The sequence below is a fragment of the Cervus canadensis genome, chromosome 32, assembly GCF_019320065.1.
Source record: "Cervus canadensis isolate Bull #8, Minnesota chromosome 32, ASM1932006v1, whole genome shotgun sequence".
Lineage (NCBI taxonomy): Eukaryota > Metazoa > Chordata > Mammalia > Artiodactyla > Cervidae > Cervus > Cervus canadensis.
Window position 1 is genome coordinate 38,432,189 of NC_057417.1, and position 26,058 is coordinate 38,458,246.

Sequence of the window (26,058 nt, forward strand, 5' to 3'; positions counted from 1 at the left end):
TCAGAAAGTACTTAGAAATTATCAAAAGTAGTACAAGATTTATATACTGCAAACTACCAAAAAAAAAAAAAACTGCTAAGAGAAAGAAAATATAAATAGATTCTATATTTCTTAATTAAAAGATTTTTGTGATCTTGGGTTAGGCAAAGAGTTTAGACACCACATCAAAATCTTAAGCCATGAAAGAAAAAAACTGATACACTGGACTTAATTAAAATAAACTCTTACTTCAAAAGACAACAGCAAAAAAGAGCAGCAAGCCACAAACAGAAAAATATCTGCAAATGCTATCCTTGACAATCCATAAATATAAAGTCATATCTATAATGTTCAGTGTAACAACTCAGTAAGGAGACAGTTAAAAAATGGATGAAAGTCTTGAATAGACACTGTGCCAAAGAAGATATAAAAATGCCAATAAACACATGAAAAGGTGCCCAGTATCAATCGTCAGAGAAACACAGAAGGGCTCAAAACCAAAACAGAACAAAGCCGACTGCACCAAATAGCGGTGAGGATGTGGGACCGGACTCTCACAGTCTGTAGAATTACACAGTCGTTTTGGAAAACATTTTTTAAAACCATAAATACTATGTGAACCAGTAACTCCACTGGTAAGAATCTACCCAACAGGAGTGAAACCTACGTCCACACAAACGCTCACGGCAACGTTATCCATAGTAACCCCAGAGAAACCAACCAGACATCAATCATCTGAGGTACGAGTAAACGGACATTACCCGGTCACAACGAGGAATGAAGCGCCGACGCACGCTTTGTGGATGAGCCCTGAGAGGACGCTCAGTGAGCAAGGGGGGACACAAAGGGCGCCTGCTGCCCGGGAACGTTCCAAAACCACCCGTGCGTGCGCCTGCACCGCAGTACACACTTGCTGAGAATCACTGAGGTGTGCGGTGTGTTGACGGGTGGATTTTATGGTGTAAGAATTGGGTTATCAGTAAAGCTGTTTTAGAAAAAAAAACTGTTGGGTAAAGGCATCACAGTTGATACTTTGTTACATTATCCCAGCATACTTCTAGAAAAACATTTCAGCCTAGACAAAATGAAATGGAGGAAAAAGGGTAACAATAACAGTATCAAAAGTAACAACCATCCATAAAACCAACCATTAAAAACTATTTAAAATCAACCATTTAAAAAAAATTTTTTTTAATATATGAGAGATCACACAGAAATCTACACAAATACCAGGGAGAGAAACTGAAGAAGGCCTAATTGTGCCATGTCCACACTGGAAGGGAAGACTCAAAATGCAACGCAGGTCAAAACCGGACCGGCGGTTGTCATGGACACGTGACAGGCTGTGCCCCCCGTGGACAAGGAAGAGGCCGGAAGCCCCTGCAGACGGAGAAGGGTCTGCTCTGCCTCCAGAGTTCAGGGGCAGCCCAGAAAGGGCCCAACTACTTGGACCCTGACCATGGCAAGCTGGTGCCTGAGAGGGAGGAGGAAGGGAAAGCTACCGCTCCAAACGTGGGGAGGCGGCTGTAAGCCACCAGGAAGAATGAAGCTCAAAGGCCAGCTCACTCTTAGGAAGCAAGAGAGAGGGGATGCCCTGAGATCACCTCAGAGAAAAGACAGGGATGGGTCCACCAGGTCTTTTGAGAATACACTCAAGTCCACGGGCGGAACGGGTCCTGACACCGCGAGGAGCTTGATACATGCATCAGCCTAGATTAAAAAGCTTTTCTCCCCGCAGTTTTTCCATTTAAGGAGCATCTTATGAGGCCACATTAAAATTAAGAACTCTCACTAGAATCACAATGAAGAGAATGGAGAGGCAGACCACGGTGCCGAAGACAGGACCACTGGCCACACACACTTGACAAGGGGCTTGCATCCGGGACACGATTAAAAAAAAAAGTCACACTGACAGCACCCAAATAAATCAGCAAGAGACTGAAACACGTGCTTTACAGGAGACGACAGCCCGCTGGGCAATGAGTCTCTGAAGTGTTGCCTGCCATCACTGGCGACTGAAGGAAGGAAAGACAGTGACGGCCCCTGTCCACCCACCTTCGGGCTGAGAGTAGACAGGGTGGGGTGCTGTTGAGGCCCCCCGGGCCCCCGGGCCCCAGGAGGGGTGTGTGCTACCTGCCAGGACAACACACCCTGGTCCCAGCAGGTCCACTCAGGACACAGAAATGCGGACAGGCCCCTCAGGGTCGCAGCCCCACAGCAGGAAGCAGGGAGGGGTCTGCAATGTGGCACCATGTCCATGGAGACCAGAAACCAGACTCCGCAGGGGGCCCTCGGGGTCAAGTGGAAAGAGGCCAGGGCAGCAGTCATCCTGGGTCAGGACAGGCCACCCGGGCGGCCAGGACAGAGGTCTTCTCCCAACTCAGCGGGCTGACCACCAGCGCTGCTGCAGGGCTTGGGCAAGGCTTACAGAGGGCTAGCCCGGCTGCCGCAGTCCTGACGAGTTCCCCGCCACACACGCGCTCCCCAGGGATTTACAGGAAGTCCCACCCCAGCCCTGTAGGTGTCAGGGGACAGGCGCTGGCCGCTTGCCAGGCTGGGAGCTTTTTGGTGCAGAGGCCCCGGGGCCTGACTCCTGCTGAGTCCGCACTTTCTACTGTGTAAATGAGTGTTTGCCCTGTAAACTTCTGGGTGTGGACTTTCTCCCTGCAGATCTATAATTTCTCAGAAGAGAAGCTGAGAGATGACCTGGAAAAAAATCAAAGCTCGATAAATGGAGGAAGATAAATCCAGTCCCTGAGTCATGGCATGAACGGGGGAGGGGCCACAAGGCAGAGGATCTTTGGGACCGGTGGCTCCTGCCTCACCCCCAGCCCCCCTCCTCGGGCTCACCGGGAGGCCTCCACAAGCCTAGCCTTACCCACGCGTGCTTCCACCTTTTTCAAGCCCTGCTGACACAGGCCCTCCACCCCAGGCGGAGCAGAGGAAGGGGTGGGCGGGCGCAGCAGCCACGGGCAGGGTCCTGGTGAAGGGGAGGGGCGGCTGGAGGCCAGCCTGGGGACGCGGCTGGGTCTGGAGGAGCGAGGCCAGGGCCACCCACTGGAGCGGCCTCCCACGACTGACCTGGGGCTGACCTCAGGCCGGACACTGGGCCCCCCCCCCACCCCCGCAGCCTGCGGGCGCCCCAGAGGGCAGGATGGGGCCCGCTGCTGCAGGGGCTGGTCTCATGGCCCTGGGATCTGGTCCCTGAGGCCAGGCCGCCCCCAACTCTCCTCCCTAGAGAACAGGGCCGGGAAAGCAAACAGAGCACCCGGCCAAGCATTCCTAGAAGAGGCTGGGGGTGGGGCACAGCCAGACAGCAGCTGACCCTGAGTTCACGGGAGAAGCGGAGGCTGGGCCGGGCCTGGGAGCTGACCGAGGACCCCACCCAAGGGGGGAGGAATGGGCGGGGCATGGTCAGCATTCGGCTGACGGGCAGGCCCAGCTTAACTCCCACACGACCATCGGCTGGGCAGGCAGCCCCCAGGAGCCCCCGAAGGGACCCCACCACCAAGCAGGGGGCCACTGAACACTAGTGCCTCACAGGCTGCTCCAAGGGAGACCCCCGCCCAGCACTGCCTGCAGCCCCAGCTCTGTGGCCAGCCCTGCAGGGGGACGGGTGTGGGGGGGGGAGCCATGATGATGGGGGATGGGCCCGCGGGTCTCAGAGCTGACCCTGGGTGCGCGGCGGGCAGACGCCGCCCCCAGCCTGGCCCCTGTGCCACCTGCCCCCCGCCCCGCTCTCAGAGCTGCTGCTGGCACCCGGCAGGAGGGGGTTAACGGCGCCGGGGCCAGCAGCTGGGCTGGCCGGTGACACGGGTGCTGGCTGCCCCGCGGAGGGGAAATCCAGAGGGTAGGAGCAGCGGCCCAGCAGACGCCCCGCTCCCGCTCAGCACGAGGGATGGCCCCGAGGAGAGGTGAGGCTCCCGCGGCCCCGCCACTTGCCCGGGGGTGACCAGCCGGTGCCCCCAGCCTTCCAGGGTAGGGGCTGCCCCTGGGAGGGCTTCACTCTGGGAGCCCACGGGGGAAGCATGGCCACTCATCTGGGGGGTCCGGCCCTGGAGAGTCACTGTGACTTCAGCCCACCTCCTCTCCCGCCCCAGGTAGGGGCGCAGGGGACGCAGGGCCCCACAGCACCCCGGGGCCCCGCCCAGGCCCCCCAATTGCTCGGATGCCAGGCCACGGCCACCCGGTCCCCTTGCGGAGCCTTGCCCACCCCAGCTGCCATGCCCACCCTGAGACCCGGAGCACTCAGGGCAGGGAGCGGCCCACTGTGGGGGACAAGCCCAGTGCCCAATGGAACTTCTGGGGGGCCTTGTGGGGAAGCCTGGCATCCTTTGTCCAGTGATAGAACCAGTCTCTGGTGGTCGAGGCTGGCACTCTCCTCTCCCCACGCTGCCGCTGGGCTCAGTCCCTAGTACGTGCCACACACACCAGGGATGGGGGCACCCCTGATCGGGGATCCGATGGGGGCAGTGGGCATCCAGCTCACTGTCCAGGACCTTAGGGCAGCAAGCGCTTGCCCACCCAGGCCTGCTCCAAAAGGTTCTGTCACTCACGCCTTTCTCCAGGCTGGCTCGAGTGTCCACCTTGGGGATGAGGCCGACACACGGCCTAGTGGCCAGGTCCTCGGTCCCCAGTTCCCTCTGGTCCTGCACAGTGGAAAGGGCAGCCAGTCTCACCCTAGAGGCCATCCTAGTCCTACCTACTGATGGGGGGGCCCGCGTCGCTTGCCCACACCTTCCACTCTGGTTAGCAAGGCCTTCTCTTAACGGGCGCGTGTCGTGGTCCCGGGGTGCAGCTGAGGCCTGGAAGGTCCCATGTCTTGCTCCAACCTGAGTCCCCGTCCCGGGCCCCCTCCCCAAGCCCCTCTCCCCGCAGGAGGCCCGGCCCTGGTGGTGCTGCTGGTCTCCTGGGCAGCGCTGGGCCCCCGCGGCCTGGAAGGAGTGGAGCCCACGGCGCCAGCAGACCCTGAGGGCCCACAGTGCCCAGCCGTCTGCTCCTGCGGCCACGACGACCACACGGACGAGCTCAACGTCTTCTGCAGCTCCCGGAACCTCACGCGGCTGCCCGGGGGCCTCCCACCCGGCACCAAGGCGCTCTGGCTGGACGGGAACAACTTCTCCTCTATCCCCGCGGCCGCCTTCCGCAACCTCTCGGGCCTGGGCTTCCTCAACCTGCAGGGCAGCGGGCTGGCCAGCCTGGAGCCGCAGGCACTGCTGGGCCTGCGTGGCCTGTGCCACCTGCACCTGGAGCACAACCGGCTGCGCGCGCTGGCAGCCCCCACCTTCCTGCACACGCCCGGCCTGGCCTCGCTCGGTCTCAGCAACAACCTGCTCAGCCGCCTGGAGGAGGGTCTCTTCCGGGGCCTGGCGCACCTCTGGGACCTCAACCTGGGCTGGAACAGCCTGGCCGTGCTGCCCGACACCGCATTCCAGGGTCTGGCCGGCCTGCGGGAGCTGGTGCTGGCAGGCAACAAGCTGGCCTACCTGCAGCCCGCGCTCTTCTGCGGCCTGGGCGAGCTGCGAGAGCTGGACCTGAGCCGGAATGCCCTGCGCAGCGTCAAGGCTAACGTCTTCATCAAGCTGCCCAAGCTCCAGAAGCTCTACCTGGACCACAACCTCGTGGCCGCCGTGGCCCCGGGCGCCTTCCTGGGCATGAAGGCGCTGCGCTGGCTGGACCTCTCGCACAACCGCGTGGGCGGCCTCCTGGAGGACAGCTTCCCGGGGCTGCTGGGCCTGCGCGTCCTGCGCCTCTCGCACAACGCGCTCGCCAGCCTGCGGCCCCGCACCTTCAAGGACCTGCACTTCCTGGAGGAGCTGCAGCTCGGCCACAACCGCCTGCGGCAGCTGCCTGAAGAAGCCTTCACGGGCCTGGGCCAGCTGGAGGTGCTGGCCCTCAACAACAACCAGCTGCAGGAGCTCCGGCCCGGCGGCTTCCTGGGCCTGCTCAACCTGGCCGTGCTCAACCTCTCCGGCAACTGTCTGCGCGACCTCCCGGAGCAGGCCTTCCAGGGCCTGGCCAAGCTCCACAGCCTGCACCTGGAGGGCGGCTGCCTGGCCCGCCTGGGCCCGCTCGCCTTCGCGGGCCTCTCGGGGCTGCGCCGGCTCTTCCTCAAGGGCAACAGCATTGCAGACGTGGACGAGCGCAGCCTGGGGGGCCTGGCCGAGCTGCTCGAGCTGGACCTCACGGCCAACCAGCTCACGCACCTGCCAGGCCGGCTCTTCCAGGACCTCGGCCGCCTGGAGTACCTCCTCCTCGCCCGCAACCAGCTGTCGGCACTGCCGGCGGATGCCCTGGGGCCCCTGAAGCGCACCTTCTGGCTGGACATCTCGCACAACCGCCTGGAGACGCTGCCCACGGCCGTGCTCGCACCGCTCAGCCACCTGCGCTTCCTCAGCCTCCGGAACAACTCGCTGAGGACCTTCGCGCCGCAGCCCCCCGGCCTGGAGCGCCTGTGGCTCGAGGGCAACCCCTGGGACTGCGGCTGCGCGCTGGGCGCCCTGTGGGCCTTCGCCCTGCAGCAGCCGGCCTCCGTGCCCCGCTTCGTGCAGGCCCTGGCCGAGGGCGACGATGACCGCCAGCCACCCGTGCTCACCTACAACAACATCACCTGCGCCAGCCCACCCGGCCTGGCAGGCCTCGACCTGCGCGACGTTGGCGAGGCCCACTTTGCCCACTGCTGACCCGAGGCTGCCCCGGCGTCCCGACGGGCCCTCGCAGCCCCGGGGGACACAGTTCAGGACCTGTGGGGCCCAGCCTGCTCCCTGAGGGCCTGACTGTGAGGGTCGGGGACACGGTCTCCCCAGCTGTCATCAATTAAAGTAACCAAATAAACAGGGCCGCGTGTGCGGGCAGGGGTGCAGCTCAGTGCGGGTGGGGGATGCTAGCCAGGGCCCCTCTGCCAGCCACAGCCCCATGGGTCCCTGTGCTCCCGGCCATACCCCCACCCCCAAAGGAAGGCCCCCGGGGTGCACTCATCACCGTCACCCCCCAAGAAGTGGGGCCCAGGCCTGCATGCACCCCCGGCTCCCCGGGACCCACGCAGGGGAGAGGCCCGGGGCTCCGCTCCACGCTCGCCTCTCCTGTCAGCCCTGCTCCCGGCCCAGGGCGGGCCCTCAGCTGTCGCTAGGCCAAGCCTGGCCACTCACACACCCCAAGTCACCCGACACTCCACACGAGCCTCACCTGAGGCTCCAGGGGCCTGTCGACAGCAGGACTGCTGGCCAGTTCCTGCGACTCGGGGGGGGACACTGCACAGGACACAGTGACACCTGGCCAGGAGGCGGGGCCAGGGCGGAACGCTCTAGAAAGGTCAGATGTGTAAACACAGCGGAGGGATACATTTATTGCGGGCTCCTCTGAGTTACAAGTTTGACACCTTAGCGGGTGTCACCTCCTTCACTGGGCTTGCGGGCCAGAGGGCCAGACAAGCTCCCAGACGCACCAGCTCTGTGAATGATGTGGAGACTCGGCTGTCGGGAGCAGTCGTCTGTCCGGGCCACGGGGGTACCGAGCTGCACCAGCAGGGAGGGCAGGCCACGGCACGGGGACCCCATGCCGTCCCCGGGTGACCGGGCAGAGCCACTCACTGTCAGCGGCTCAGCCAAGATGCCGCCGAAGCTCCGGAAACGTCCCAGACGGGCCCAGCGGGGAGAGGGGCACATGGGGCCTGGCCAGGTCCCCACCCCAGACCTCCAGCCCCACAGCGCGCAGGAGCGCTCAGCCTGCCTTGGTCAGGAGAGCCCCATGGGCGTCTCGCTGAGAATCTTCTGGGCGATGGAGGAGAGCGCAGGGAACGCGGGGCTGTCGGGGAAGTCCTGGATGAAGTCCCGGCCGTCCTCCAGGCTCCGCGTTAGCTCGGGGTCCAGAGGCACCGAGCCTGGGGGCGAGGGCACGGAGAGTGGGCAGTGAGGGCCAGGCTGGGAGGCCCTGTCCACCCCCTCAGCCCAGGAGCCCGCGGGCAGCACTGCCGAGGCCTGGCAGGACTGGCTCCCAGGCTGAACCTCCCCAGGATGCCCAGCAGGCCCCACTGCCTCCTGGGTGCTCCTGCAGAAGAAAACACAGGGCTCCTGCGGCTCGCAGCTCTTGCGGGGCGGGGGGACGGCGGGGTGGGAGGAAGCCCCCTCTCGCCTCTCCCCAGGGGGCAGGGCCCTGGGGCAGCCCCAGCCCACTCACCCAGGAAGGGGACGCCGGCGTGTCTTGCCAGCTCCTCGCCGCCTCCCTTGGAGAAGACGTTGGTGCACTCCTGGGACACAGAGACACAGGGTCCACCTGCTTCTTCTCTGCCCGCGGCGGGCGGGGGTGGCTACCCACGCCCGCGACCTCCCAGGACTCACCGAGCAGTGGGGGCAGACAAAGCCGCTCATGTTCTCCACAAGCCCGATCACCCGCAGCCCCACCTTCCTGCAGAAGGTCAGCTCCCGCCTCACGTCCCCCACGGACACCGCCTGGAGGCCAGGAAAGGGGCGGGGGCGGCAGGTGGGTACCCCGGAAACAGCCAAGATGGGCGAGGAGGGCAGGGCGTCTGCCCCGGGGTGAGGGCGCCCTGCGGGAACAGTACCTGGGGTGTGGTGACCACGAGGGCCCCCAGGGGACTGTAGGGGCGCAGGGCGTCCACCACGGCCATGTGCTCATCAGAGGTCCCTGGGGGCGTGTCCACAACCAGGTAGTCCAGCTGCCCCCAGGCCACGTCGGACACAAACTGCTTTATCAGCGCTGCGGAGACCCAGGGAGGCTCGGGGTTGGGGGTAGCGAGCAGGTAGGCAGGGTCTCACCAGGCCCACACCCCCTCCTGGCCCCAGGGCGGGGCGACCTTTGGGTCCTGGGCCCACTGGCATTTGGAGAGCTGTGTGTGCCACTGTGCGCCAGGGGAGAGACCCTTCCCCAGCCCCCCAGGACTTTAGCTCGGGCCCTAGCTTCGATGGCTGGAGTGGGGACCCTCCGGGGTGGATGTCTGTGCCCCAGAGAGGCGGCCTGCGGGGAATGCCAGGCGGGCATGGCCTGGGAGCAGCCCCTGCCCCGGACTTGCTCCCACACCTGGCAGCCCCGTGCTGGCCTTCGGAGGGAGCCGAACCCTGTCTGCTGGGGCAGAGGCATCAGACCTCTGGGGAGGACCAGGCAGCTGAAGGCCTCATGGCTGTGGCTCACACTCTCGCTCCCCCGGCCCGCTGTGTGCGTACTCGCAGGCTTGATGGGTCGGGGTGTGGGGGAGCGTCTTAGAAGTGAAGAGGTGGGCACCAGCCTTTCCCCTGGCGCCCGAGGTGGTGGGGCGGGTGGGGCGCCGGCAGATCAGCGCGGCATTACCGTTCTTCCTGGGGCCTCTCCACACCAAAGCCTCGTCTGGCTGCTCCAGCAGGAAGCCCACAGACATGAGGGAGATGCTCTGCTCCCGGTCCACGAAGACGGGCACCCAGCCACTGTCGCCCTGGTGCACCGCCCTGCCCTGCACTCGGAGCATGCGGGGGATGCTGGGGCCACACAGGTCCACGTCCAGGATCCCCACCTGCTGGGGGCGTCCAGGCGACTCATGAGAGGCGCTCCAGCCGGGCGTTGCCCTGCATGACCACCCAGGAGAGTAGGGCTCGCGAGGAGACAGGAGGCGCTCACCTTCTTGCCCGCGTGGCGCAGGGCCAGAGCCAGCTCCGTGGAGATGGTGCTCTTCCCGACGCCCCCCTTTCCCGAGAGGACGAGGACGATGTGCCGGACGCCGGCCAGGTTTCCAGGCTCTGGTTGGAAAGACAGAAGGGAGAAGGGCTGGGTGTCTCCTCCGTGCCAGCCGCCCTCTGCTGCCCACTCACCGCGGCCACCACGCACGTCCTACACCCAGGTCCTGACACAAGCAAATGCAGCCACGCGAGAGGGGTTCCAGCAGACCCCAGACCCAACCCACTGCGTCCTCAGAGACGGCCGCCCCCGCTCGGTCTGGAGCAGGGCTGCTGCGGCTAGAAATGCTGCAAACCCTCCGCTCTGCAGTGTGCACACGTGAGTGCATGCACACCTTGCATGCACAAGGCCAATTCCAGCTAAAGCCTCCCAGCTGGCTCCAAGGGATGAGGGTGGAGACCAATGTGCTGCCAGCCCCTGTGCCAGCACCTCTAGGTCTGACCGCAGGCGGGCAGCGCCCTCCTCTGGGGGCAGAAGCGGAACTCCTGGCAGCCCCAGCCTCCTGCTCAGGAGGGAGCCCACAGCTCGAGGAGGCACCCACACTGTGTGAAGGGGCAGAAGTTAGGTCACTCGGATGGCTCACGGTTGCGCCTTAAGAAACCCTGGGTACCCCCAGGCAGGCTCTGCCCCAGCTCCTGTTTCTCCCAGTGAGCCTGAAATGCCACCGTGAACACACTCACCACTCCCACCCCTGCCACCCCACACGGGCGCCATCTGTGTACAAACAACCCTCAGCCCCTGCAAAGTGCCCTGAGGACCTCACCAAAGAGAGTCCCGCCTGGCCTGCAGCAAGCTGCTTGCTCCAGCAGCCTCCCTGCACCCCGGCTTTGCAGGAAGGGCTCAGCGCGAGGTGAGCGAACACTGTCTCCCTCCTGACCCATCTCTCATGGGCAGGTGCAAAGACCGCTGCCACCAAAGGGTCCCTGGAAGGAACTCAGGGTGCACCTGGCCTGGCTTCTCCACAGTTGTAAGGCAGTGCAGTGCCTGTCCTGGGTCTCCTTCTAGAGATCCTGTATGGTGACGAGGAAAGGCCACCATCCCCCAGCCACGGATCACTGCCGACAACACGGCCGCCATGCCTCAGGCCACTTCTGTGATGACTTAAAGGCTCTTACTTAAACTGCTTTAATATCAGAAAGTAGTGGGGGCGGGGGGGCTTCCCTGGTGGCTCAGTGGTGAAGAATCCTCCTGCCAATGCAGGAGACATGGGTTCGATCCCTGCTGTGGGAAGATCCCACATGCTACAGAGCAGCTAAGCTTGTGGGCCACAACTACTAAGCCTGTGCTCTGGGGCCCGGGAAACACAACTCCCGAAGCCCACAAGCCCCAGAACCTGTGCTTCGCAACAAGAGAAGTCACCGCTCGCCACAACTAGAGAAAAGCCCACGCAGCAATGAAGACCCCAGCACAACCTATAAATAAATAAAAGTATCTTTTAGAAACAGTAGTTGGAAATCAATTTCACCTTTCTTTGGTGGGCAGATGGGCACTTGGGCAGAAACTTGGGAAAGAACAAGGCAGATGCGGGTCCTGACACCTCCACGCCCTCCATGCCAGCGCTGCAGTGCCAACCTCTAAGAGTGATGCCTTGCTCTCCTCACTGGTGGGACTGGGGAGCTTCATCTGCCTAAGCCTCAAACAGGATATTGCGGCTCCCATCAAGTAACTGGAAGGAGCCACCAACTTCCCAGACCACAGTTCTCAGGAGCCAACCACAACTTTCCCTCATAAGTAAACTCAAAGGCTTACAAATGATGACAAATCAAATACATACTACTACATGGGAGAGGCTGCCCTGGAAGGGGCAAAGGAAAGCAGTGTCTCCCCCACGGAGGGAAGTGAGGGATCCCACATTTGGATGAGAAGACCAATCAATCAAGCCTTAAGTCCAACCAAATCAAGATTATCTGATACACTGGACAAGTACCGGAATCTTTGTATATAAAGAATCTCTCCAATAGGATACAAGCAACTGACAACAGGAGCTGCCTCTGAGCACAGGGAGGCTTACTGCATAGCCTGTGAGGCTTCTCGAATTTCTGTGTGCATTTGCCTCTTCGTTAAAAAAAGCATTCATCATCAACCTAGAAACCATCCCCCTCACCTTGTAGCAAGTGTACCCTCATCATAACAAGCTTCTTCTGATTTTTCTCTCCAGTCTTACGTTTATAATCTGATGGACGAATCCAGCGTTGTAAACGCTTTGTGCTCAAGATATCAGACCCGAAGCCTTTTAGAAAATAATGTAGCTAATCTGTGTGAATCCGGCTGTGACCAATGTATACATTGGGTCCAAAGCAGATTTCATTAAAAAAAAAAAAAAAAAAAAGGCTTAGAAAGTCAAAATAGAACTTCTACAAAAAACAGAATATGACGTTCCGGTTTCTCTTAGAGCGCCTTATTCAAGTAAGACCTCCTTCTAAGCGCCGTAATGACACGTGCGCGCACCTCTGAGAACTTTATACCGCACATAAGACGGTGTGCTGAAACCCGGAGCCACGACTAGCAGCTGCGGGTCTGCCCCATCCCTCTCGCCTCGGCGCCCGCCGACCCGCGACGCCCCGCGGTCAGGCACACTCACCTGCAACAGCTTCCATCCTGCCCCGACTCGCCCCGCGTCCTCCTCGCAGCCCGCCTCCGTCCAATCTGAGTGAAGCGCCTTCGGACCAATGGGCAACGCGAACCCGCCCCGGCTCCCCTTGATAGGCCCACTCGCGCTACCCTTAGCCAATCAGATTGCCCAAAGGGTGCACGCAGGTTCCGGCGCAGACGGCGTACAGGACAGGGACCCACTTCCGTGTCAACGCCCCAGCGTGGGACCGCTTCGTTTGCCCGCCCCCCGTCCAATAGGCTCGCGGGACTTGTCTCCGACCGCTTCAGATGTGGCCAATGAGGATGTCGATCTAGGATTGACAGGGCCAGCAGCCTCTCAACAAGAGGCTTGTGCCGCGGGGCCCGCCCCTCTTCCGAACGCTGAAGTCGAGTGCACTGCGGAGCCAATGCGGCGCGGGGGGCGGACCGCGGGGCGGGGATTGTTTACGTCTTGCTCCGGAGCGGAAAGTAGGTCACGGCTGGCCCGGCTGAGCGCGGCAGCGCAGAGCGGCTGCAGGTGAGCAGCGGGCCTCGGCCGCTCCTCCCCGGGTCTTCCGGGCCCTGCTGCCCAGCCTGGGTCGGGACCCCACTGCACCCGTTGGCCTCGCGGAGCTGCGGGCGGTGCGCCTTTGTTCCGGCGGCGGCGGCGGCGGGGCCAGAAGAGGCGGGCGAGGCTCTGCGCCGCAGGCCGGGCGGGGCGGCGGGTGGGAGGAACCCCGCGACCCCGCCGACCCTTAGACAGTGCGATGCCCGACGGGGAAGCGACCCCTGCTGCAGCGGGGTCGTCTCGGGACCGTGCATCCCCCGTGCACGGCCTGGCGCCTACTGTTGCCGTGGCGGTGGCGGGCGGGGCTTAGGCCGGGCCCGCCGTGGCCGGCTCCAGTAGCGAACCCGAGTCTGCAGACGGGCTCCCATTCCTCAAAAGCTGTGCCTACGCGCGTCCCCTGCCGCCCCTCGGGATCGTGGCCGGGGACAGTCCCGGCCCTCCTGGGGAATTTCAGTACAAGATCCCAGAGATCGACTTGTAACTGTAAGTCGGGCTTGGAAGTTGAGAGCCAAAGACGGGAGGGGAAAGCGTTCTGGGCAAAGGGCTGGAAAGAACCAGCAGCCGGAACAGGGCGGAACTTGATGGGCTTGGTAGGATTTTACATTTTATCCGGAGAACAATGGTAAGCCCTGAGAAGTTTATAACTCGCTAATTCAAAATTTTTTTAGATTTATGTTTCGAAAAAGCTGGGTTGTAATGAATAAGTGGGCGGAGCCGGAGCGGAGGAGTCTTGCGGGGGTGGGAGAGGCGCGGTGGCGGCAGAAGGTTCAGGACACCCACCGTTGGAGGTGGTGTGGGGCGTGGAGGGACGTGGTGGGAGGAGGTGTTGGGATGACTGCTGTGTGTCTGGCATGAGGAACTGGGAGGATGGAGATGCCATTTGTCAAACTGGACACCGGAGGAAGGGCAGGCAAGGCTTGAGATGCCCAAGGGACGGGTAGGCAGGACACTTGGGTTCCTGAGGCCAAGCTCAGAGAGGGGCCTTTGAGAGTCATGGATATCTGGGTGGTGTTCCATGCTCTCTACCTGAGTTTCATCAAGGTGCTTGGATCCTGGAGCGAGGTACCAGCTTGTGAAGAGAGTTCCAGACCTGGGTGGGCTGGCACAGGCTATGGGACCAACTGGTGTGCTGCGTCTTTCTCTGCTCTGACCCTGTGGTTTCTTCCAGCTCCTTTCCACCATGGCCAGGCGCCCACGGAGCAGCAGAGCGTGGCATTTTGTCTTGAGCGCAGCCCGCCGGGATGCGGATGCCCGGGCTGTCGCTCTGGCAGGGACTGCCAACTGGGGCTACGACTCTGATGGGCAGGTAGGTTCCAGTGGGTGAGGTGGGCATGGCTGGACAAAAGTGAGGAGACCCCCCGGGGCAGGCATTGCCTGAACTGAGATGGAAAGGGAAAGATGGCCCTGGGGGCAGAGGATGGGGTCACCTCTGCTGGACCAGTTGCTGTGTGTGCTCTTTCCACTCTCCCAAGCACTTCATGCCAGTTAAGGACACACGTGGCCTTGTGTGGTGGGACCTCAAGGCAGATACATTTCTCTGTAGTGGGTGTCAGTGGGTACTTTGGTCAGTTGACTTAACAAAAACGTCTCCATTCCATCTACTCGGCCGATTACAAGGGTGGTTATTGTTATCTCCAAGTGCAACTTTTTGGACATTTCCTCTGTTGAAGCCTGTGCTCTATATTTGTGTATATGCACCTGAAAAAAAGAACTTTGATTCTTAAAGACCAGTATTCCTGTGCCTTCCTGTGCTCAGCACCCTGAGCTCCGCGAGGCCCAGGATCACGGAGGCCTTGAGGAGGGCGACTCAGCTGTCTGTCTGCAGGGCGAGTTCCTGAGGGGCCTGGGGCTTTGCAGTCGGAGCCTTGTCACCCTGACCCTGTGGTGGGGCTGGGTGCACTCTGTATCTGCCATGGGGAGCCTCACAGTCAGGATCCTGAACCTCTCAGGGCAGAGCTGGGCTTCGGCTCTGCCCTGAGTCTCCTCCACTGTTCTTGGGGATCTCTGACTTGACTCTGGCCTTGGTGCCCTGGCTCAGCCAGGTGTCTGGCGGGGACAGATATCTCCCCCCCGCCCCCCCCCTCCAGCATGAGGGCAGCTGAGCCCCTGGAACCACCAGACTTTGGGGGGGAATTGGAGCTGGTGGTATCCTGGGCCCCCTTCCCGGGCCTCCCTTAACTCCCTGCCCAGGCCAGCGAGAGGCCCCGGCCTGCATTCCTGTCCCGCCTCCAGCTCCCACTGACCACGTGGCTTGGGCAGTTTTTTCTGCCTGCGCCTGCCTCGCTGGCTCATTGCTGTGGGATGCGGGAGGCGTCCAGGGGCTGGAGGCGCGGTGTCTGACACACACTTGCAGTTGGGTCGTCCAGCAGCCCTGAAGGCGGCACACACCCATCACTGCCCCCGCGGCCCCGAGCTCTCTGTGTAGCTTGCGGAGAAGCGGGTTCTGCCCTCCATGCAGGGGGTTACATGCTGGATGCCAAACATGGGAACTCCAGGGCCAGTGGTGCTCAGGTCTGCGCCCTGGCTCGGGGAGGGGTGTCTCCTCCCGCAGCAGGGGGCCTGCCTGTTCCTCAAGAGCTAGGTGCTGGGGGCCCTCAGCCTCTCCATGGTTACCCATCTCCGACGGGCTCGACCTCCTCGCTCCCTGCCCGGCTTCTGTGTTGCTTCCCTCCTTTGTGGTGCTCAGGGCTGAGTGTGATGGAGCAGGGACTCCATCCTGGGGGCAGGAGGCAGGTGAGCAGGGAGCCGACAGGAAGGAAGAGGACGCAGAGCACGGGCCTGGCAGAGCCTTTTTGAACTGGTATCCGAGAGAGATCCAGGGGCGAACAGACCCTGCCCCACCCCAAGGGGACAAGGGTGGGCAGGACAGGGGGCTGGGTGGGGGCGCTGATGCTATCTGAGGAGGGTAAGTCTGTGGGCTTTGCTGTCAGGGCAGCAGGATCTCAGATCTGAGCAGGTCTGCTGGACGGCTGTGCAAAGGGCATTTCGGGCCAGAGGGGCACCCAGAGGCCAAGAGAGTGAGGGTGGAGGCCTGTGCTCTGGGCCTTCGCTGGCTGGCCAGGGTCCAGAGCCCAGGTGGGTGCCTGGAGGCACCCTCACTGGTTTTCAGGAGGGTCTGGTCAGCTGGTCTCCAGAACCTGGCCAGTTCAGCCTTGGCGTCTGGTGCTGGGCTGAGATCGGGCCCCTAAGGCTTGGAGTCTGTCCCATGAGGACTGAGCCCCCGTGCAGAGGGCCTGTGACCGCAGGGCTCGCTCAGCAGGGCCATGTGACAGGGGCTGAGCTGCCCTGGGCACAGATGGGGGAGCCGCAGTCTGGGCCGGGTGTGTAGGCTCTGCCATGGCAATCGGGCCCCAGGAGCCCAGCTGCTGCTCCAGGGAGACCAAGCTGCCTTCCTTAGGTCAGTGGTGGGCTTTGCCATGGGCTCCCCTGTGTATCTGTGACCTAGCTCTGGGCCTTGAGGATGGCTGAGTGTGCAGCCCTGCCGGGGGGCTGATAAGCCACTGGACCTCCAGGGCTCTTGACTCCATTCCCAGGAAGCCTCCTCGTGGTTGACCTTCGAGGAGGCCGGAAGAGCTGTCTGTGGTTGCAGCAGCTGGCTGTGCCCTGGGGCAGTCCTCTGGAGGCCAAGCCCCAGGTCCCTTCCTCGGGACGTCTGGCTGTTGACCCATGGACCTGTGGTGGGGCGGACCTGTGGTGGGGCAGGTGGAAGGAGGGCGGTTGGGCCAGTGCTGGCAGGCCGGGTGGGAACATCTCCCATGTCCCCCAGCACAGCGACTCAGACTCCGACCCTGAGTGCACGTCCCTGCCGTCATCAATCCCCAGCGCCGTGCCGGTGACTGGAGAGTCCTTCTGCGACTGTGACAGCCAGAGCGAGGCCTTCTGCGGCAGCCTGCACACTGCCCACCGGGGCCGGGACTGCCGCTGCGGCGAGGAGGACGAGTGTGAGTGCGGGGCTGCGGCAGGCGGGCGGGCAGGCGGGCAGGTGGCCTCCGGGCAGGCTGGGGCTCAGCTGGGCGTCTCGCTCTCGCAGATTTCGACTGGGTCTGGGATGACCTGAACAAGTCCTCGGCCACCCTGCTGAGCTGTGACAACCGGAAGGTCAGCTTCCACATGGAGTACAGCTGTGGCACGGCAGCCATCCGGGGCACCAAGGAGCTGGGGGAGGGCCAGCACTTCTGGGAGATCAAGATGACGTCGCCCGTCTACGGCACCGACATGGTGAGTGGCCGGCGGGGCTGGGAGGCGGGGGTGCTACCAGGCACTTCGGTCCCCTGCCCCCTCTGCCCAGCCCCCTGTTCCCAGATGGTGGGCATCGGGACGTCGGATGTGGACCTGGACAAGTACCACCACACGTTCTGCAGCCTGCTTGGCCGGGACGAGGACAGCTGGGGCCTCTCCTACACAGGTGCGTGGGGCCCAGGTGGGCAGAGCTGGCACCCCCCGGGCTGCAGGTCTCACCCCAACCCTGCTGCCCCCAGGCCTCCTCCACCACAAGGGCGACAAGACGAGCTTCTCCTCGAGGTTCGGCCAGGGCTCCATCATCGGCGTGCACCTGGACACCTGGCACGGGACGCTGACCTTTTTCAAGAACAGGAAGTGCATAGGTGAGGGCGAGCCCTACCGCGGCTGCCGGGAGCGGGGTCCGAGCCCTGGGGGGAGCTGAGAGCCCTGAGGCTTCCCCCCCTCCCCCAGGCGTGGCGGCCACGCAGCTGCAGAACAAGAGGTTCTACCCGATGGTGTGCTCCACGGCGGCCAAGAGCAGCATGAAGGTGATCCGCTCGTGCGCCAGCGTCACGTCCCTGCAGTACCTGTGCTGCTACCGCCTGCGCCAGCTGCGGCCCGGCTCCGGGGACACGCTCGAGGGCCTGCCCCTGCCGCCCGGCCTCAAGCAGGTGCTGCATCACAAGCTGGGCTGGGTCCTCAGCATGAGTCGCCAGCCTCCTGCGCCCGCGGCCAGCGGCCCCGAGCCCCGGCACTGCCAGCGGAAGCGCTGCCGAAGGACCTAGCCTGCTTCCTGATCGAGACCCCCGGGGCTGGGACAGCGCAGTCCTCGCCCCGCCTGTGGACTGCCCCAGGGCCGCCGAGGGGAGGACCGAGCTGAGGTCTGTCCCGCTGCCCCTCTGCTGCCTGAGGATAGGACGGGCCTCACTGCAGGGGCTCGGGGCTATCAGCCCTATGACCCCGAGACCCAGCCTGTGTGCTCCGGTGCTGGGCGTGAGAGCAGCCGCCGCCCCAGCACATCTGGGCTCAGGCCTGGGGGGCTGGCAGGGGAGGGGCTGGGGGGCTGTGGTTCGCTGCCTGCGAGGAGGACGCTCCTTGAGGTCGGCTCTCCCTGCCACCACCGGCCTCAGGTTTTTCTTAACTTGCTTTGCATGTCGTCAGCTCTGTTCCTCCTGTCTGAGGCTGAAAGCGACCATAATAAACTAAGTCTGATGTCCACCTGCCTATAGAATGAAGGGGGTCAAAGTGAGGCCTGGGGCTCATAGGTGTTCGCGCTTGTCTCCTCTTGGGCCCTCATGGTACCCTGGGAGAGGTGGCCTGGTTCTTTCTCATCCCTCTAAACCTTGTCTCAAAAATGAAGATTCCCCCACCCCAGCCTCCCAGTGATGGGAGTTTCCCCTGTGGGACCCGAGCCCCCACAGCCAGTCCTACTGGTGCCAGCCCTCGGCCAGCGTGCACAGGTCCAGGGCACGTGAGTCCCACCCCCCCACCGTCTCGAGACCTTCCACCGGCGAGCAAAGAATTTCCTCTTCTCCCAGTTATGCAAGATTTCTCTCTGCTGCCCCCTCATCTCCCAGCTCGGGGTCAGACTCGACCAAGAGCCCCGAGAGCCCCAGGTGCAGGGCGCACCACCCCCCGTGGTTTCCCGCGGGTCCCCTGGGCGGCCGTGATCACTCCTGCCGCAGGCGGGGGGGGCCTGTGTGACCCCACAGGCGTGGTCAGGAACCCAGGTCCAGCAGGAGGTCGGGGTCAGTCGTGGTCAGGAAGAGGCAGATGCGGCGGGAGAGGTCGGGCCCCACCCTGCGGGGCGGCACACCCTTGCCCGTCTTCACCGGGAGGTCAGCCAGCAGGGCCAGGCGCTCCTGCTCTGTGCCACAGGCCATGTACGCCTAGGGCGGGCGCAGGGGTGAGTGGCAGGCCTTGCGGAGCCGGCCCCGTTCCTGGGGTTTGGGTGAGGGCGGGCACCCACCTGCTGCAGCAGGCGGGGGGATGGGAAGGCACTGACAACAGTGTCAGCCACGGCTGGGCTGACGCGGTTGAACTGCCTGACCTGCCTCCACCAGGCTCCCCGCAGCCCTGCGCCATCTCTGGCCACTCGCTCGCCTGCCGCCCAGCGCCCAGAAGTGCAGAAGAGGAAGGCCCCAGACTCCCGGGCCTGCCTGGTGGGGGGGGGGGTGCAGGGAGGTGCTAGAGGCTCCTCACCTCTGCCAAGCACCCCACCCCCTGCTCAGCAGAGCCTGGGACCCCTCGGACACGCCCCCCCCCACCCGCAGCTCCCAGAAGGGAGAGGGTCACGCACTTGAAGGGGCGCTGGGCGAGGGCCTTGGTGAAGGCACACACGTGCTGGCTCAGCTCCTGCCAGGAGGCCACCAGCAGCACGTCCACGTTTGCCCAGAGCTGCAGGTGCACCAGGGCCTAGGTGGGAGTGACCGTGGTGTGGGGCATGGGGTTCCCCAACAACACATGCCCCCATGGGCCACACCGGCCCCCGACGCGCCCTGGACAGCAGCCCAGGACCAGGTCCCAGGCCCACCTCACCGTCTCACCTCCTCCACCTCAGGCCAGCCGACCGCCCCCTTGGTGCGAGTGACCGCTGGACGCCCTGGCTGCCGCATCTCCTGGGCTCTGGGCTGCTGAGACCTGGGCAGACGGACAGTCCCTCTGGCCCCTCACCCTCCCTGACCCTCTTCCCTCCCCCCGAGCCACCCAGGGGAGGGGGTCAGCTGTGAAGCCAGCCCCCAGAGCCACCCTGCCTTCCCCCTGAACCCTCCCGTCCCAGTGAGGTGGGCCAAGGGTGTCAGGGTGACCAGTACCACAGGTAAGCGTCCAGACCGATGACAGCCAGGTGGAGGCAGGCAGGGCTCTCAGGTGTGACCCAGGGCACAGAACAGGTCGGGCCACATACCTGCATGCCAAGGAGGCTCACCTGTTCCTCGGGGCTGTGGCAGGCGGGGCCCACCGGCCAGCACCAGCTTGCAGGAAGCAAGCAAAGTCCTTCCAAGAAGGACCCCTCGGTGCTGGGAGGGGGCGGGGTGGACTCCTCCGCCCGGCCTGCTCCCTCAGAAAACCAGCCCTGTGCTTCCCACAGGGAGGTCTACGAAAGTCCCCAGGTACATCCCAGGCACCTAGAAGACTTGGAATGAAGCCCCCTCCCCATCCCTGGCCCACCTCTGCCTGGCACAGAGCAGGTGCTTGATGAACTGTGAACCCTGAGACCCAGAGCCTGGCAGATGGTCCGGCCTAAACATACTCTGGTGCAAACGTCAGCTGAGAGAGCAATCCCTATTTCTCGTGCCAGGGGGGCTGGGTTGTGGGGTGTCACAAGGCCGACTGCACAGCCAGCCCGTGGCTCTGGTCCCCAGGCCCCCACCCGCAGTTGACCACCTAACTTCTGACTCAGGACTCAAGAGAACCTGCCTCATCGTGGCTTCTACGGTCTAGAAGCAGCTGTGGCTCCCATCTGCTGCCAGCCCAAGAGCCCAGCAGTTTCCCCCAGTTCAGCCCTGACGCCCAAGGCAGAGCACCCAGCCCTGCCATCTGCCGACAAGGCTCTCCTCCCACTCCGCCGCCGCACCTGGGTCAGCTGGACCACTCCGCGCACAAACTCTTCAGGCTCCAGCAGCAGCAGCACGTGGGGCTCATCCTCAGCCCACACCTCAGGGGGCACCTGGGGGACATGGGGGGTGCTGCTGCCCACCCCGGGCCACAGTCCGGGCCCCCAGGAGTCCCGGGGCTCACATAGGTTCTCCCCGGGCCGCTCTCCACCAGCCCAACATCCCGACTTCTACTAACACCGAGCCAGAGGGCCAGGCGGCTACGCCTGCGGCCACAGCCTGGACGGGCTGGGAGGGCCGGTCCCTCAGCGCGGCCCTTCCTTCAGGCTCTGGGTCCCAGCCTTTAACCGCCCGCTCCGCGCCCCCCATTCTCAGTTCGCTGCTTTGGGAAACGTGCCTCTCAGAGCATCTCTGCTACGTTAAAACACCCAACCCAGGGCTGCACTCGGCCCCCACCCCCGGGACACTCACACCGCGCGGGCAAGGGTCTGGGCTCGCTCGGCTCCAGCGGAGGCTCCGCGCCGGGCGCTGCGGCTCCACGCGGGGCTCACAGCCCAGGGCGTGCAGGGCCTCCATCAAGGTATCGGCACCCGCGTCTTCCAGGACGGCTGGGACGGGGCGCAAGGAGTCCGGCGGTCACTGCTCCCTCCCCCGCGCGGACACCGGACACCCACCGCCCGGACAGCGCGCTGCCAGCACTGACCCCCGGCCGGCTCCCAGGGCGCAGGGCGGAGTCCGTCCAACCGGGTCCCCCAAGGCCGGGCTCCCACCCGAGCGGCTCCCCGCACCTGGGTCCACGAGCACCGCCAGGCGACGCACCGCCTGCCAGGGCCGCAGCCACCGCAGCGCCTCGGCCGCCGGCCTGCGCTCTCCCGCCGGGTCCCGAGTCGTCGCGGGGGTCTCCGCGCTAGCCGGACCCTCGGCGTCCGAGTCCGAGATCTCCCACGTCGGGGGCCGCCGCTGTTCCCGGCCCCGGCGGGCGCCCCCGGCCCTCCCGGGCCCTGCCCTCGCCATGGCCCGCCCGGCCCCTTCTCCACTTCCGGCCGCGCCCGGACTCCTTTGCAGGGGACACCCGCCGCTTCCGGCGCCAGGCGGGTCTGCAGCGCGGCGGCGGGGGCATCTTCCGGCCGGACCGTGGAGGCCGCCCCGGCCATGGCGCGGAGGAAGGTGCGGCCGCGGCTGATCGCCGAGCTGGCCCGCCGTGTGCGGGCCCTGCGCGAGCAGCGGGAGCGGCCGCGCGACTCGGTGCGCTACGCCCTGGACTACGAGACGCTGATGCGGCCGCACTCGGGCCGCAAGCTGCCCATGCGAGCCTGGATCGACGTGCGCCGCGAGAGTCGGCTCCTGCAACTGCTCGGCCGCCTCCCGTTCTTCGGCCTGGGCCGCCTGGTCACGCGCAAGTCCTGGCTGTGGCAGCACGACGAGCCGTGCTACTGGCGCCTCACGCGGGTCCGGCCGGACTACACGGCGCAGGTGCGCGCACCGCGAGCTCCGCGCCGCTCCCGGCCCCGCGGGGCTCCGGCGCCTCCCCTGCGAGCCGCTGAGTGGGAGGGGGTCTCCTGTCGCCCGACCCCTGGGCGAGCGCTTTCCGAGCTGACCTCCTCCCCTACTTGCTTTACAGAACCTGGACCACGGGAAGGCCTGGGGCATCCTGACCTTCAAAGGTAAGGCGTCGGAGACTCGGTGGGGAGGCTGCCCGCAACAGGTTGTTCCGGCAATGTCTGAGCAAAGGTCCCCGGTCTCCTCTCCCCAGGAAAGACGGAGAGTGAGGCCCGGGAGATCGAGCAGGTCATGTACCACGACTGGCGGCTGGTGCCCAAGCACGAGGAGGAGGCCTTCACCTCTTTCACGCCGGCGCCGGAGGAGACGCCGCTCCCCGTCCCCTACCCGCCGCTCCTCCGGGCCATGATTCTAGCAGAGCGACAGAAAAACGGAGACCCCAGCACGGAGGAGCCCATGCTCAGCCTGGAGAGGATACGCACTGATCCCTGGGACTATCCTGAGAACCAGGAGGCGAAGAAAAAGACCAAGGGCACAGCAGTCTAAAGTGCGGGAGCTGGCAGGCTGCCCCAAGGGTGCAAGACAGTGGGCACCCCTTTGGGTCACACCTGAATCAGCTCCCTTGGTATCTTGGATCTGACCTCCTCGCCGACTTGTCGAGTTCTACGTTTTCGTACAAAGGGTGCGGTCTGCACCTTATCTTCTCTGTCCCGGCTTCCCCAACTCGCAGATCTGACTGCCAGAAGTGGTTCCTGGGGGCACGCTGGAAGCAGCAGGGCAGCAGGTGTGGAGCCCAGTGCTGGCCTGTCACTTCCACCTTGGCTTCCCCTCCCACGACCCGGGCAGAAACTGAACGCGAATAAAGGCGCATGAAGTAACCTGGGATGTGGCTTCTTTTGAGTTTGGGGTTGGGGGACCAAAGCGGGCTGGTGGCAGGGCTTCGGGGAGGAACAGGCTGTCACTGCTGCTTACGACCCTCGGTGCGGAGACCCAAGGGGACTGGGGCGGCCCGGGCGCGACCGTAGAGGTCCCGGTGTGGGCGTGGACGACAGGCGCCGCCTCGCCGCGCCCACCGCGGCTGCGGCTCCCAGCGACAATGCCGCTTTAAGCACAGGCTCCGCCCCGGTCCGGGCACCGCCCCCGACCCGGGCCCGCGCCGCCCGCGCCCCGCCGTCGCCATCATGATCTGCCTGATGCTGACCATCTTCGCCAACCTCTTCCCGGCGGGTGAGCGTCGCGGGCCGGGCCACGCGGGGCGGGGAGGGGGTGCGGCCGGGCCTGACGCGCCCCGACCCCGCCGGTCCCCGCAGCCTACACCGGCGTGCACGAGCGCACCTTCCTGGCGGTGAAGCCCGACGGCGTGCAGCGGCGGCTCGTGGGCGAGATCGTGCGGCGTTTCGAGAGGAAGGGCTTCAAGCTGGTGGCGCTGAAGCTGGTGCAGGTGAGCGCCGGGGTCTCCAGCCGTGGGGAACGGGGCGGGGTCTACGGGCGTGGGGCGGGGCCCCGGGGGCTAGGATCCCCGAGCACGCGGCTTGTCGCCCTACCTCCCCAGGCTTCGGAGGAGCTGCTGCGGGAACACTATGCCGAGCTGCGCGAGCGCCCCTTCTTCGGGCGCCTGGTCAAGTACATGGGCTCCGGGCCGGTGGTGGCCATGGTGAGTGTCTGCGGGCGGGCGGGCAGGCGGGCGGGACGCTGACCCAGCGCTGACCTCCGACCCTGTCGGCAGGTGTGGCAGGGTCTGGACGTTGTGCGCGCTTCCCGGGCGCTCATCGGAGCCACGAATCCGGCCGACGCCGCGCCCGGCACCATCCGCGGCGATTTCTGCATCGAGGTCGGCAAGTAAGTCAGGTTCTGACTCCCCAAAGTGGGCTGCGCGGGACCTTGACCGAGCTCTGCCTGCCCCGGGCTGTGCTCACGCCGCCTCTCCCGCACAGGAATGTGATTCACGGGAGCGACTCGGTGGAGAGCGCCCGCCGCGAGATCGCACTCTGGTTCCGCACAGACGAGCTCCTGTGCTGGGAGGATAGCGCGGGGCATTGGCTATACGAGTAGCCGGGCCTGTCGGGCAGGTGTGCCCCTCCGAAGCGGGCTGCTGCTGACCCCGCCCCCTCCAGGCCCCACCCCGGAGCTCAGAGCGCCTGTCCTGTGGCAGCCCCGCAGCAGCCTTCCGGAGGGCAGGTGGGTGCCCGCCTGCCGAGCTCTGGTTGCCTTCCTGCCCTGGATGGGGTTTTCAGGCTCCTCGGCCCAGCCCGCTCCTGTTTACAGCTTGCCTGGAAACGCAGCAGGGCGCAGCTCTGGTACTTGGCTTGCCGGGCATTTGTTTTTATAATAAACGGAAGAAAACTTTTGTGCTCCAGTTGGTTTGGGCCCAGGGACACAGAAGTATGGTGTTAAGACATTTATTACATACAGAGCAGATACGTAGGGTCACTTGCAGGGCCAAAGCCTGAGGAGAATCGTCCCAGCCCCTTCCCCTGGCTGCACCCACCCGGCTCACCCCCAGGTCGCTTCAGGCCCCCTGAGGACAGAGAGGGACTTGACGGACGTCACAGTGGAGAGTGGCAGGGCGTGGGGGAAGCCTGCAGTGGTACCGGCTGGGCTCAGGGGCAGCTGCCCAGGGTCTGTGCTTCTCTGTGGGAGGGGGTGGGCAGCAGGGCCTGGGCGACCCTGCCCAGTGCCTGGAGGAACAGAAGTGAGGCCTGGGCAGGGGGGGTAGCAGTCCAAGGCAATGCCCCTCGGAGCAGCAGGCACGGACGCCTAGCAGCTCCTCTCCTTGGCCCTTGGCCTCTGCTGAGCAGAGTCCGCCTGTCATCAGGGCCCTCACGGGAGCAGGCCGCGCCACTGGCCCCAGGCACTTAGTATCGTGTCTTAGGAGCGGGCTCCTCAGAGACTGCACCGGAGGCAGGCCCTGGAGCACTCCTTCCCATCACCCTGAGGCTGAGCCTACATCCAAGGACTGACCCCAGGAGAGGCCAGGCCCCCCCCACCCCCCACTTCTTCCTGAGGCCTGGGCCTGCCCTGGCAGCCTGAGAAATTCCACCCTAGGGGCTTCCGAGAGGGGTGGGACTCAAGGGGCCTGCTCCTACAAGGTGGGTCTTCGCCCAGGTTGAGCCAGTGGTGAGGGGAAGACACGGGTCAGTGAGGGCCTAGCACACGGGATGATCACAGGGCTCGAGCTGGATGAGGGCGTCTATCTGTCTGTCTTCTCGAGCAGCTGCCCCAGGGAGCTTGGTTACGTGCTTTCATGCCGGTTCCCGGGGTGGCAGGGGTTGGGGTGGGGGGAGCCCAGGGAAGGTGAGCGGCTGGGCCAGCTCCCTGAGGGTTGGAGCCCCGCTCTCGTGGACAGCAGTCAAAGGCAAGTGGACCGAGGGTAGGAAGACTCAGCAGGGTTGAGTCCCTGCTTGCTCCCCGGGGGGACCCTGGGAGAGAGTGATGGGAGTGGAGGGCCGAGGGTGGAGCCAGGGCTGCCTGTAGGGGTGTGCCCTGGCCTGATCCCCCCTGGGGTTCTGCCTCGCTCTGGCCCTGCAGTGCCCTGGGCCTGGAGGACTTAGGGCCGGGTGCCGGCCAGGAGCTGCTGGGAAGCCGGTGTTCCAAGAGGCTCTGCGCCTCCCTGGTCAGAACGCTGCCCGCTCCCCGCCCCACCCCCAGCCAGACCAGCTGCTCTGCCAGCTCGCGGGGGGGAGGCCCCGGGCCTCAGGTGAAAGCTGCAGGTTGAGAGGTCAGAAGTGGGGTGGACGGGCGCCTGGCCGCCCCAGGGCGGTGGTGGGCAGGTGGGCGGGGTGTATGTACAGGTGCGGGCGGCATCAGGCGGGCAGGGTGGAGGGCCAAAGCTCACTCGGGGGTGTAGGACACCTGCCACACGATGATGTGGCTGCGCTCGGCCTTGGACAGCACCGGCTTCACCTGGCTGACATCCCCCACGCCCTCCTCCGGCTCGTCGTCCTCGCCGTCGCCTGGGGAGAGCACAGCTGCGTGAAGAGACCACCCGCCCGGACACCCCGG

General features: G+C 64.4%; 7 protein-coding genes across 25 annotated transcripts in view; 4 read left to right on the plus strand and 3 right to left on the minus strand.

Moving 5' to 3' along the window:
• The first annotated feature begins 3,247 nt into the window (after window positions 1–3,247).
• IGFALS (insulin like growth factor binding protein acid labile subunit) lies at window positions 3,248–6,817 on the plus strand. 2 transcript variants are annotated; one of them, XM_043455249.1, is made up of 2 exons: window positions 3,248–3,893; window positions 4,858–6,817. In XM_043455249.1, exons 1-2 carry the CDS (start codon window positions 3,878–3,880, stop codon window positions 6,660–6,662), a joined length of 1,821 nt encoding a protein of 606 aa, XP_043311184.1. In that variant the 5' UTR covers window positions 3,248–3,877; the 3' UTR covers window positions 6,663–6,817. The 2 variants fall into 2 exon arrangements, with proteins under 2 accessions (XP_043311184.1, XP_043311183.1); XM_043455248.1 differs by having other exon boundaries at window positions 3,257–3,893; window positions 4,843–6,817.
• Window positions 6,818–7,298: 481 nt separating this feature from the next.
• NUBP2 (nucleotide binding protein 2) lies at window positions 7,299–12,355 on the minus strand. Of its 2 annotated transcripts, none has more exons than XM_043455260.1 (7): window positions 12,224–12,355; window positions 9,586–9,704; window positions 9,283–9,484; window positions 8,540–8,694; window positions 8,316–8,426; window positions 8,155–8,224; window positions 7,299–7,858 (listed from the first exon to the last, which is right to left on the minus strand). In XM_043455260.1, the coding sequence occupies exons 1-7, from the start codon at window positions 12,237–12,239 to the stop codon at window positions 7,713–7,715; spliced, it is 819 nt and encodes a 272-aa protein (XP_043311195.1). In that variant the 5' UTR covers window positions 12,240–12,355; the 3' UTR covers window positions 7,299–7,712. The 2 variants fall into 2 exon arrangements, with proteins under 2 accessions (XP_043311195.1, XP_043311196.1); XM_043455261.1 differs by having other exon boundaries at window positions 9,283–9,481; window positions 12,224–12,354.
• Window positions 12,356–12,634: 279 nt separating this feature from the next.
• SPSB3 (splA/ryanodine receptor domain and SOCS box containing 3) lies at window positions 12,635–18,218 on the plus strand. 5 transcript variants are annotated; one of them, XM_043455254.1, is made up of 7 exons: window positions 12,635–12,751; window positions 13,950–14,087; window positions 16,548–16,722; window positions 16,812–16,999; window positions 17,084–17,186; window positions 17,260–17,385; window positions 17,474–18,218. In XM_043455254.1, exons 2-7 carry the CDS (start codon window positions 13,962–13,964, stop codon window positions 17,785–17,787), a joined length of 1,032 nt encoding a protein of 343 aa, XP_043311189.1. In that variant the 5' UTR covers window positions 12,635–12,751; window positions 13,950–13,961; the 3' UTR covers window positions 17,788–18,218. The 5 variants fall into 5 exon arrangements, with proteins under 5 accessions (XP_043311189.1, XP_043311186.1, XP_043311190.1 ...); XM_043455256.1 differs by lacking the exon at window positions 12,635–12,751 and adding an exon at window positions 12,779–12,898; XM_043455251.1 differs by having other exon boundaries at window positions 16,812–17,186.
• A 141-nt stretch (window positions 18,219–18,359) lies between these two features.
• On the minus strand, window positions 18,360–21,608 carry EME2 (essential meiotic structure-specific endonuclease subunit 2). Its single transcript, XM_043455250.1, has 8 exons — window positions 21,345–21,608; window positions 21,028–21,164; window positions 20,577–20,669; window positions 19,816–19,907; window positions 19,549–19,642; window positions 19,302–19,417; window positions 18,972–19,161; window positions 18,360–18,891 (listed from the first exon to the last, which is right to left on the minus strand). Exons 1-8 carry the CDS (start codon window positions 21,568–21,570, stop codon window positions 18,721–18,723), a joined length of 1,119 nt encoding a protein of 372 aa, XP_043311185.1. The 5' UTR covers window positions 21,571–21,608; the 3' UTR covers window positions 18,360–18,720.
• An 18-nt stretch (window positions 21,609–21,626) lies between these two features.
• Window positions 21,627–22,934, plus strand: MRPS34 (mitochondrial ribosomal protein S34). The gene is made up of 3 exons (XM_043455264.1): window positions 21,627–22,029; window positions 22,178–22,220; window positions 22,310–22,934. The coding sequence occupies exons 1-3, from the start codon at window positions 21,709–21,711 to the stop codon at window positions 22,600–22,602; spliced, it is 657 nt and encodes a 218-aa protein (XP_043311199.1). The 5' UTR covers window positions 21,627–21,708; the 3' UTR covers window positions 22,603–22,934.
• A 123-nt stretch (window positions 22,935–23,057) lies between these two features.
• On the plus strand, window positions 23,058–24,403 carry NME3 (NME/NM23 nucleoside diphosphate kinase 3). Its single transcript, XM_043455266.1, has 5 exons — window positions 23,058–23,283; window positions 23,367–23,497; window positions 23,609–23,710; window positions 23,783–23,895; window positions 23,991–24,403. Exons 1-5 carry the CDS (start codon window positions 23,238–23,240, stop codon window positions 24,106–24,108), a joined length of 510 nt encoding a protein of 169 aa, XP_043311201.1. The 5' UTR covers window positions 23,058–23,237; the 3' UTR covers window positions 24,109–24,403.
• Window positions 24,404–24,439: 36 nt separating this feature from the next.
• The window catches only part of MAPK8IP3 (mitogen-activated protein kinase 8 interacting protein 3), a 41,738-nt gene continuing 40,119 nt past the window's right edge, over window positions 24,440–26,058 (minus strand). For all 13 annotated transcript variants that reach the window (XM_043455240.1, XM_043455239.1, XM_043455246.1 and 10 more), the window contains one exon: window positions 24,440–26,009. In XM_043455240.1, coding sequence (XP_043311175.1) covers window positions 25,888–26,009 — 122 coding nt within the window. In that variant the 3' untranslated portion in view covers window positions 24,440–25,887. The remainder of the gene's footprint in view (window positions 26,010–26,058) is intronic.